The sequence below is a fragment of the Gossypium hirsutum genome, chromosome D07 (assembly GCF_007990345.1).
Source record: "Gossypium hirsutum isolate 1008001.06 chromosome D07, Gossypium_hirsutum_v2.1, whole genome shotgun sequence".
Classification (NCBI taxonomy): Eukaryota; Viridiplantae; Streptophyta; class Magnoliopsida; order Malvales; family Malvaceae; genus Gossypium; species Gossypium hirsutum.
In genome coordinates this window covers 1,766,637-1,778,143 of record NC_053443.1, presented here as the reverse complement: position 1 = coordinate 1,778,143, position 11,507 = coordinate 1,766,637, and the positions used below count along the sequence as shown (strand labels likewise).

Below are 11,507 nucleotides of genomic sequence, written 5' to 3'. Positions count from 1 at the left end.
CAAAGAGATGAATATAATATCCATTGAAGAACATCCTTTTATACTTTTATCATATCAGTACTGGACCAAAAGAGTGAAAATTACCAGGGCAAACAACAAAGCTAGCACCATTTATATCGAAGATTAAAAGAAAAATACAAAATCCTTGTGCCTCATCGAAAACTCATCCATAAATTTCAGTTGTGAACCTAGCAGCATATGTTTTATCAGACAACTAAGAAAGCACAGCCATTACATCAGATGCTCTAAGAGCAATATAACTAGTTCCATCATTCCCTTTGAAGTCATTCCCTGCATACTTGGAATATAAAACTGTATTCCCTGGTGCAACAGATAGTGGCTTCCTATTACCTTCCTCATCCAAAGTACCAGGTCCAACAGCTATCACCTGTGTCATTTAATTCAGAGCATTTTAAGTATACACACATATGCCAGGCATGGACGACAACAAATATAAAAATATTAACCGATCCTCACCGTGCCAATGGAAGGTTTTTCTTTGCTTGACTCAGTCAGCAACAAACCTCCAGCAGTCTTCTCCTCGGCTTCTGCAACCTGCAACAATCGTCGTTAAACACAACAATGAGTGCCCTATGCAATGCAATGTATTATCACAACCGAATTAACGAATTTCAGAAAGGGTAAATACCTTAATGAAAACCCTGTCATTTAAAGGCTTGAGATCTTTGATATCATCCGTTTCAAGAATTCCCACAATGTCATCTTCCTTCAAGATAAGATGATTTGAACCATTGAACTCCAGCTCGGTTCCGGCATACTTGGAATATATAACCTGAGCACCAGTCTATAAAAACACAGTATTGTGTAAGTAAACAATTATGCAGCAAATAAGGGGAAGAATGTTAATTCCTTGAAATCCACCTTAACAGAACATTCCAATTTGGTCTTCCCAATTGTCTTCCCCTCGCCGATGGCAACCACTTCACCCCCTTGAGGCTTTGATTGAGCTGTTGTTGGTAGCAAAATTCCACCCTCAGTCTTCTCTTCTGTTTCTTTGATCTTCACCAACACTCTATCACCCAAGGGCTTAATCGAGGTGTACTGATAAACCGATAAAATTGAATCGTGTAAGCAAGATATATATGGCAACAATTCAAGTCACATCTAATTATTTAGTTATGTTCTATATAGAAAATGCATACAATGCTCCTAATCACTCCAACAATGCATTAACATTTGAGAAAATACCCATCAAACAATGGCCATATTTATAAAGCAAAGTACATCTTAACATGGTCCAAAAACTACATCTGAAGAAACTAGTTTCAGAAAAGCTTAAAACTTTACCCATTAATAACATTAGAACAGCACTGCTCTCATCAGTTATGCTCCTAATCCAAAAACTTAACTTGAAGAAACCAAAACCAAAATGATCCAAATTCATAATGACCCAAATGCAAAAACATCAAAATTAAAGGAACCCCCCCACCCCCAAATTAACCCGATTCAGAACTAATTCACTCCCATCTTACAGGTCTAAATGGTACAAATGAAACTAAAAAAAGAACTACCTTGGGAGCAACAACGGTAGCCGCTTTTACAACCAAACCCTTAAAGGACCTTTGAGTCAAAGACCCAGGCTTTAAAGATCCAAAGGAAGAGAATTTCACAATGGATGATGGCCTTAATCCTTCAAATGAAGCCAAATTCCTTACTGATACTGTCATTGATGATGCTGTTAACTGAGATGTAGCCATTCCTGTAATGAAAATTTTCCCAGAAAACAAACAACTTTCAATTCTAGCAACCAATTTTTCTTAAAAAAGAAAAATTTATATGCTTTAATAAAAGAAAAGATTATACCTTTGAGTGGAAAAAAAATGATGTTTTGGTGTAAGATATTGAAAGTGATAAGAGTTGGCTTGAAACCGTAGGAAGTACAAGATAAAAACCCTAGATTGTTCTAGTAATGGGTTTTATGCGTTGAATAGAGACTTCTAGAATATTGGCGTTTACAGGGACATTGTTGCTGGGTTCCTAGAATATTATCGAGTGAACTCCTAATATTTTTTTATTAAATTAATTTGAATTTTAATTCAATTTAATTTATTAATAATAGGTTAAATATTTGAATTTATCGATGCTTTTAACAGAAAATTATTGGAATCTAAAAGGTTGATAACACTTGTATAAAAATTATAAATATTAAAAAATAATTTGGATCCGAATAACTTGAATAAATAATCTAAAATAACTTAAATTCGAGTGACAAAGTTGGCTTTATCAAAGTAGTTAGTATTGTATTGATAGGTATATCATTTTTGTCTTAGTATTAATATCGATATGTTTCAGTATATCATTTCCAGATTTATTGATGTTTTTAAATTTTTTAACATATATATAATCCAATTTTTAGTTTTTCGATGAATTATATATTATATACATGCAAATATAAGTTTTAAATTTATTAATTATGGTAAACTATATATAGAATCGTTAAATTATTAGAAAGTTTACGTTTTGCTCATTCTACTTCAAAAGTTATAAAATGATCATTGAACTATTCGAAAGTTTTCATTTAAGGCACTGGTGGTCTGTTAAAATCACTGTTGTATGCCTGTATGGCTTTTTATATTCACGTCATTTGCACCAATCGAAAACTCTCCTTTCAATTGTTTTCTACAGTTCAATTTTTTTTATGAAACAACTTTAAATGTCAAGAATCTGCGAACCAAAATTCAAACAACTTTCTTCTCCAATTTTCGACATTGATTGTCAGATCAACTTTGATTTAAGGTATGTTCTTCTACTAGTCAATGAATGCTAATCCAGCATTCCGATCATCGAATTGTCACTTGGAACTTGTTACTGGACTCTTTTTTTTAAACAAAAATTTTAACAATCCAATACCTTAAATAAAAATTTTCAAATAGTTCAATAACTTAAATAAAAACTTTCAAATAGTTCAATGACTTAAGTGAAAACTTTCGAATAATTCAGTGATCATTTTATAACTGTTTGAAATTGAGTGACTAAAACGTAAACTTACTAGTAGTTTAATGATAGTTTACAAAAAAATGAGCATCCTCTACAGGTTTCAATTTTGAATATCACGTGAGAAAAAATGAGCAAAATTTTCGAAATGGACTTAATTAAATAATGTGACATTGTTTTAAAATACAACATGATATGTTCGCTGGATTCATTGGAACTTAAACTAGTCGAGCTATTGCTTTTAATCTATAAATAAGATAAAAATAAATAAATAAAGTTAAATGTACCTGTTTGAGTTTTTTAAATTACAATGAATCAAATAAAAATATCAAGTGTCGCGTAAGGATGAAGTCATAAAATTACTTTAAGGGATCATAGATGAATCATAAAATATTGGCAGATTAAAGTACAATTTTACTATTATATTAACATGTAGTTTCATAAAAAAATAAAGGACTAAATGATAAATCTACCATTTTTAAAAGACACCCTTTTTCTAAATTAAATTTATCTCATAAAATTTTTATATATTTTTAAAATGCTAAAATTTATTTGAAATGTGCTTCCAATCAAAGTAATAAATCAAGTGTCCAAAGTTGAAGCCATAGTAGAAAAAGGAAGTTTATATTAAAAATCAATGATTTTAAAAATATACTTTCAAAGCTCGAAGAAAACAAGAACAACTAGGAGCTTCCTCCATTCTAAGTGTTAGCAAAGGAATATACGTTGAATGAAAATACATATTACAACACTAAAATTATACAAAGTGTTAGGGTAATAAAATGAGGGTGGTTAACATATGAGATGTGGTAAGTCGTAAAAATGAGAGTAGTTTCAATTGTGGCTTAAGAGAACTTTAGGGTGGAGTTTTGATGGGGTGAAGACTATGTATCCTCCCTTCTCTTTTTATCGTAATATTAAGGAAGCATTTACAGAGAGAAGAATATTGGGCATGGGTCTTAACCGTTGAGTTTTCTATTCAATGTGTATTATAACATGGTGGTGGATGTCAATCCAAGATATTCTTGGAGTTAACCAGAAAGGATTAGACAAGGCACTTATTGGATGTGATAGATGGATATATGACACTAAAAATCTTATCGCACATGTATGTGTGTAAAAATCATGTATTTAGAATACAAATGTGTGTTTAAAAATAAGAAGCAGATGGCAGTTTATACGAAGGGGTAGCTATGTGTCTTGAGGCTACTTGACATGGAAGTTTGATTTGATACTCCTAATAATGTAATACCCCTTACCCGTATTCGTCGCCAGAATAAGGTATGAGGCATTACCAGATTTTATTGAATTAATTTTCCATTATTACGAGTTAAATACTATTCATTTATCGAAACATGTCATGACGTCCCTTGGTTGGGCCTCCGAAGCCCAAAACATACATCGGGACCAAATTAGGATCTAATCGAAACCATAAGAAATTTTTCGCAAAATCCCAAAGTTTTTTTTTTGAACTCAATATAACCCCTTTATAAATTTCTAACCTTCCCTGCAATTTTAAACCGAGACTAATCCAACACAACCAATCCATTTCAACATATTTTCAAGATAGATTTAACATATTCATAAGATAACCTCATCACATACCAAAACCAAAATTTGTTAGCCATACCAATGGCTAACCATACATGCATTTCACATTAACATTTACTTTACTAGCTTATACATGCCATTGATTTCCAAAATAAAGTTTCTTTATATACCGAGATCTTGAGGTTGATAGTGTGATGCGTCTCCAACCAAATCCGACCTCCGAGCTCTTAACACTACAAAATAGGGGAAAAGGAAACAGGGTAAGCACTTTCAATACAATGCAATAAACATTCATATACCCATTCAATACATTATTCCCTTATCATGCACAAACTCAACATTCAAATTAGTCCAATAATTTTCATGTACCAATAATATATACCATGTTGATGAGCTCATCAATACCATGATTTCCATTCCCTTGTTATTTTTCCATATTTATCCCGTTAAATTTCTCGGAATTTTGATGGATTTTCAAAGGTACACTTTAGTGTAAAAATCCGGGTCCGTCAATTCATATTCATGTGCGCACATTTCCATTTCAGAGAGCACACTTCCGAGAACCTCATCCTTACAGCGGGTTTACCAGTTCAGGCTAAATCCCCTGTAATATAAACTCATAGAGTATTGTCGGGATTACCAGTCCAGGCTAAATCTCCTGCAACGACAATTACTCTAATGAGCTTGGATCTGAATTACCAGTTCAGGCTAAATTCAGACCCTAATTCGGATTACCCGTCCAGGCTAAATCCATTTTCCACATATTCTTCGAGAGGGCTATATCAAGATAGGATCACCCGTCCGAGCTAGATCCTTTTTACGCTCAATTCCTTTTCAGAGATCCATCGAATTTTCCTTCCATTCAACCGGGATTTCTTCCCCTTTTTATCAAAAATATCAATGTTTCATCAATTTTCATATAATGAACATTCAAATCATATTCACATCAATAACAAACATTTCAAGCATTTAAGAATATAATTCAAGTTACAGGAACTTACCTCGATACTTGTTCGTAAACAAAAATCTACTAATCCTGAACTTTTTCTTTTCCTTGATCTAGCTTCGTATTTGAATTTTTTGGATCTAAATAAATAAATTTAATCATTAATCTACTACATTTCGTGTTCATATGTAACATTCTCTATAATTCCATTATTATTTATAATGCATTCAAAACTAAGTCATAGTCACTAAATTATTTATATCTTGAGCTACGAAACTCCAAATTAAGATTTAATAATTTTCTCCAAAACTAGACTCACATATCTTCTTACCATAAAATTTTCAGAATTTTTTGTTTAGCCAATAAGTACAGTTTATCCTTTGAAGTTTCCCATGTTTCACTGTTTGATAGTTCCGACCCCTCTTCACTAAAAATTAATTATCTCATTGTACAAAATTCGTATGATGTTCTCGTTTGTTTCTTTTGAAAATAGACTCATTAAGGATTTTAAAAATATAAATTTAAGTCCCTAATTATTTTTCACCAATTTTTGATGATTTTACAAAGTCAGAACAGGGGAACCCGAATTCATTCTGACCTTATCTCACAAAATCTATTATATCTCATGATTTAAAATTTCATTGCTTACATAATTTCTTTTATAAGAAACTAGACTCAATAAGCTTAATTTCATATTTTATTCATCCTCTAATTCGACCTCTAAAATTTTTGGTGATTTTTCAAAGTTAGACTACCGCTGCTGTCCAAAACTATTTTAGGGCATGATGTTAATTACCATTTTTCCCTAAGCTTTCAATAAATGATAATTTCATCCCTACTTAATTAACCTCTCAATTGAGCTGATTTTTATCAATTAACACTTTATCCCATCACTTTAAACTACTTTATAACCTTTGGAAATCAGAATTTTAGCACTAGACTTTAATTCCAAACCTTTTCACAATTAGGTCCTACAAATAAATTTCTATTGAAATTGCCTAATAAAATCATCTCATAAACAAATTAAAACTTAAATTTCATGCTATTTCATCATAAAATTCCAACACATATTCATAGAAACTTTTAATTTCATTCATAAAATCAAAAACTAATGAATTTAGTAATAGGACCTAGTTGTAAAAGTCTTAGAAACACAAAAATTACAAGAAAAATGCAAGTGTTAACTCACTTGGTGCAAAAATTATGAAAAACCAGCTTGAATAAACCCTTAGGAAGTTTTTGGCTGATGAGAATGCAGAAAAATAAAGAGAATTCTAGATATTCCAATTTGGTCCCATTTTTATGTTAGTAAAATTTGTTATTTTCCCATTTTACCCTGATTTCACTAATTCTCCTATTTTTCTCACCGCCCAAAATATCTCCTTTTGGGCTTATTTTCAATTTATGTCCCTCTCCATTTAACAATTGAACTATTTAATCCTTCTAGTAACTTTTACATCCTTTTCAATTTAGTCCTTTTCACTTTATTGACTACCCAAACATTAAAATTTTCTAACGAATTTTTAATACCATATTACTAACATTTCATAAATATTTATAAAAATATTTTTGACTCGGTTTTATGAGATCGAGATCTCGATACATTATTTTTACCCAATTTCTTCAATAATTTCTTTTTCTAACTAACCACTAAATCGGTAAAATTTTTCTATCGATATTTTCATATGATTTTCCTATCATATCAATATTCATGCAAAAATATTAAAATAAATTTCTCTTTAAATCAGATTTGTGGTTACGAAACCACTGTTCCGATAACCTTGAATTTAGGTCATTACAAATAATGATGGTGATGCTATGTCCTAGGGTAAAACGTTTTAGGATGATTGGTAATCAAAGATCCCGTGTTCCTACGTAGACCTCATATATTTTTAGTAGAGACGTGAAGTCTTCACAATTCGTTTAACTAAGGTTCGTAGGTTAGTTCAAGGTCTACCGATTGGTAAGTGAAGTATGCATGGTCCACTGGGATATTAGTTTCGATGGAAGACACGTGTCCGACTCTGGTGAGGTCTACCATTTAGAGTATAACAATTGCCCCCTAAGTGAGGGAAGATTATACAAAAACATACAATAAATATTGAAAAATATGATATAAAACTAATTAATAATAACACATGCAATATGTATGATATCAAAATAAAAAAATTAGATTAAATTATGAGTAAAACAAAATTTAAACACAAAAAATATATTAGATTTAGAATACTAAATGAATATAATCGTTTATAATTATTTTGTCATCAATCTTAAGTTGGTGTCGTGTTCATTTGTAACTCTAACTCAGTCAACATTATTCAAATACGCAAATATATAAAATTTTAGAGCACATATATAAGTACTAAAGTTTCAAATAAAAACTATATATTGTTTAGTTGAAGTAATAATTTTTTTATTGACTTATAAAAATATATCTTTTGTGTACCATGTGAGCCTAATGAGTGCCACATGGTGCTTGGGCGAAGCCATGGAGGCAAGTTCTCCTAGCATAGCCATGATAAGATTTTCTCCTAGCATAGCCATGATAAGATTTTCTCCTAGCATAGCCATGATAAGATTGTGCGTCATCCTATCTTCACAGTGGATAAATGTTCTTCCAAAGGGAACTAACGCGAGGGTATATAAAATACACTTATAAAATTTTTCCTATTTTAATTACTAAATATTTTTTCTTAATTTAGTTAATTTAAATAAAATAATTATATGAATTGGTCATTGTTATTAATTTTTCTATTTTAAATGTGAATAGATTATTTTGACCTTAATATCTTTCTCAATTGTGCATAATTTTGATTTGTAAATAATAAATTTAGCCCTCAATATTTACATATTTTGTTAATTTGATCTTAATTCTAAAAATTTTAGCAAATTTAGCCTAAGCATTTACACATTTACAAAAATATGGCTAGCTAAATTTGTTAAACTATGACCAAATTGATAAAGTGTATAAATTATGAGAGCTAAATTTGTTATTATACCAATTACATTTATGTAAAATTGACGAAAAACATTAATATTGTAATTAGTTGTCTTTAATTAATTTCGAAATTACAGGGATCAAATTGTTTCAAATTTTTTTAGATGAACCAATTTGCTCAGTATTGAAATTAAGAGGAACTAAAGAGATCTTTTTACCAATATTCATCATCACTAGAGAGGTGTTTATGACTTTAAATCGAATTTGGTCTATGTACAAAAACTGGTCCTTAAATTTTATCTAAATCCATCAATATTTATAAATTATTAATCTAAATTCATTTCAATCTCGCCCATATTACCATTTTATAATAATAACTAATAACATTATTTTGTTTAATCATCTTTAACTTTCCATAAAATAACTATTTAAAATATATTTAACGTTGACACTAAAAAAATCAATTATTACAAAAAATTACCCAAAAAGTCTACAATGCTTTACTTTACATTCTTCTCTACAAATTAATTAATACTTGATTTTTATTTTGTTTTGTTTTCTTTAATAAAAAAAAAGAATGAGCCGTGAAAAAAATTTGACCCATCCAAATATCCGGGTCCAAATCCGGATACTAAAAATCCCCGGATTTAAGTTGATCCGTTCTAAAAATTCCAAAGAAATGATCCCGGAATCAAAATCCCATCAAAATTTTCATCTTCATCACCAATGTTAAGCATCGATGATCCCAAAACATCACTTGAAAAATCATCAAATCCAGGGAAAATCCCATAATCCGAAACACCATTACCCGAACCCATCGTCAATAGATCCATAGCCGACCCGTCGAATTGTACCGTCGCGTCCGAAACTGACGGCGACGGTGACTCCATTTGGAACGCAGAATCAGTTTGCTCCGAATGGATCGTCGAAGGCTCCGAGTTCGCGAACCTCGCTGCGGCGGCTTGGATTTCATGGGGAGATAAAGACGTACCGCCGGCTATCTCGGGTGGGTTATCAGGGAAATTGAATTTAGCAGAACGGCCGCGTAAGCAAAAAAGAGCGGCGTCGAATGCACGCGCCGCTTTCTCGGCGGTTTCATGAGAACCTAACCAAATCCTTTCTCTACTGTTTGGTAGCCTGATTTCAGATACCCATTTCCCCCATTTTCGCTTACGTACACCTTTGAACCTTGAATCGCTCGTTTCAACCGCAGATTTCTCGCTAAGGTGTTTCACCATTGTTGTTTGCTAAGCTTTTTTTTTCCTGGGTTTTTTAAAGTAATAATGATTTTAAGGTTTTTGATTTTGATTCACTATGAAAATGAATCGATAAATTGGATTTTTTTTTTTTGAGGTTTTTAAGTTTGGATGATAATGGAATTTGCGGCTCTGCTTTTATATTACCATGAAACGACGAGTGGGAGTGATCTTCAGTCAAAGAAATACAGGCGTGTTGAGTTGGAGCTTCTAGAAACTGTACCCTTAAGCCAAAAGGGATAATCTAATATTTAGTCCTTGAATTTGATAACTTTTTCAATTTAATCCTAGTCCACCTTAGATTTCGCTGAATTGACATGTCATTCTCCCATAATGTCACATTTATCACCTGTTTTTTTTTTCTAAAAATTCAAAATCTTTTAAAATATAAAATTTAATATCTTAATAAAAAAATTCAAGTGAGGATATCATCACCCCTTAAAAACATTAAAAAGAGGGATGAGGATAAAGGGCCTCAAAAATTGTCGATTTAACATTTTATTTTAATGATAAAATTATACTTTAACCCTTAATTTATAGACTGTGGGTAAAAGAAGAAATTCATGGGCTAAATTTAAAAAAACAAATTTAAAGATTAAATGTTGTTCTACCCTTTAGTTAAAATGATAAGAACTAAGTTTCGGTTTTAAATTTTGTAAAATAAAAAAATATTGACATCCGATTAAAAATTAAATCCGATTTATTCTTAATATGATTATCGAATATTAGGAGGGTTTTAAAAAATATTAGAAACGTGTCCAATGTTTAAAAACCTTGCTTTATTACATTCTTTTTACGCGGGGAGGGTTCGAGTGGAATATTCCACCACGTGGGCCTTTTATATTACTCGTGCTTTAATTCTCTCGCCAGTCGCCACCAACTCGTATTTTGTTTTTTGTTTTTTATTATTATTACGTTTATTAATGTTGTATTATTGTTTTAACAATACCGAAAACATTTTGCTGCCTCGCATCACATCACATTTCTATAGTAATATCATCCTCATTAGGAAAATAAAAAAATGAATTAAAATATAAATTAATATAGAAAAAAAAACTAAAATTGATTTAAGTCTATATATATTATGGTTACCCGAACAATCGTGTTTTACAATAATTAATTCCAGTTATAATTATTTAGATGTATTATTTATAATTACAATTGTAATTGTAATTTTTTTTAAAAATACATATATTAATAGAAAAATACAATATGTCTAATATACGATTGCATTAGAATATAATACAATTTATAATTTAATAATGTTAAAAATATTTTTATAAGTAATTAATTTTTTATTATTTCTAACTGAAAATTATTAAATTTAAAATTTAAACATAACATAGATAAATAGATTAATTAATTAATGATAAAATTATCATGTAGTGAGCAAGTTTTGACCTAAAAGAATAACAGGTCAATTATTGGATCATAATTTTTAAATTTAAAAAGTAAAACATTTTAAATTTTAAACTTTTTAATTACATTTACTAAATTTAAAGTTTTGTCAAAATATAATAGCTGGTGGCAAATTTTGATCAAATATATATATATTTATAATTTAGAATATTGTTTAGATTTATTCGGATTTAAATTTAGATGTATTTCGAGTTTTAATTTATTAAATATATTATTTTTTATTTGCCTTGTATATACAATTATAACTGTAATTGTAGTTATAAACTTGGGAAAACAAAAATTTATATAAGGTTAAAAGAGTATTTGTACAATTAAATTAAAACAAATTATAAAATAAATCAGATTTAGTCAAACTTATAAAATCATTGTCAAAATTCTATGAATATGGATGGAACTTGGAAGAGTTAATTGGATAGTCCGACCCATTTTCATTTCATTTTTC

The 11,507-nt window shown here is 30.0% G+C and overlaps 2 protein-coding genes across 2 annotated transcripts; both read right to left on the bottom strand.

The window, feature by feature from the left end:
• Positions 1–80: 80 nt before the first annotated feature.
• On the bottom strand, positions 81–2,042 carry LOC121219225 (20 kDa chaperonin, chloroplastic). The gene is made up of 6 exons (XM_041096998.1): positions 1,825–2,042; positions 1,533–1,720; positions 883–1,062; positions 650–805; positions 478–555; positions 81–388 (listed from the first exon to the last, which is right to left on the bottom strand). Exons 2-6 carry the CDS (start codon positions 1,716–1,718, stop codon positions 215–217), a joined length of 774 nt encoding a protein of 257 aa, XP_040952932.1. The 5' UTR covers positions 1,719–1,720; positions 1,825–2,042; the 3' UTR covers positions 81–214.
• Positions 2,043–8,839: 6,797 nt separating this feature from the next.
• LOC107932195 (ethylene-responsive transcription factor ERF017) lies at positions 8,840–9,761 on the bottom strand. The gene has a single exon (XM_016864146.2). It carries the CDS (start codon positions 9,626–9,628, stop codon positions 9,053–9,055), a length of 576 nt encoding a protein of 191 aa, XP_016719635.1. The 5' UTR covers positions 9,629–9,761; the 3' UTR covers positions 8,840–9,052.
• Between the last annotated feature and the right edge of the window lie 1,746 nt (positions 9,762–11,507).

Excerpts from the sequence above, each read along its gene's own strand:
- LOC107932195 (XM_016864146.2), bottom strand. The coding sequence starts at position 9,628 with ATGGTGAAACACCTTAGCGAGAAATCTGCGGTTGAAACGAGCGATTCA.
- LOC121219225 (XM_041096998.1), bottom strand. The coding sequence starts at position 1,718 with ATGGCTACATCTCAGTTAACAGCATCATCAATGACAGTATCAGTAAGG. Across the intron at positions 806-882 it reads AATTGGAATGTTCTGTTAAG|ACTGGTGCTCAGGTTATATA; the intron begins GTGGATTTCAAG and ends GTGTTTTTATAG. Across the intron at positions 389-477 it reads AAAAACCTTCCATTGGCACG|GTGATAGCTGTTGGACCTGG; the intron begins GTGAGGATCGGT and ends TAAATGACACAG.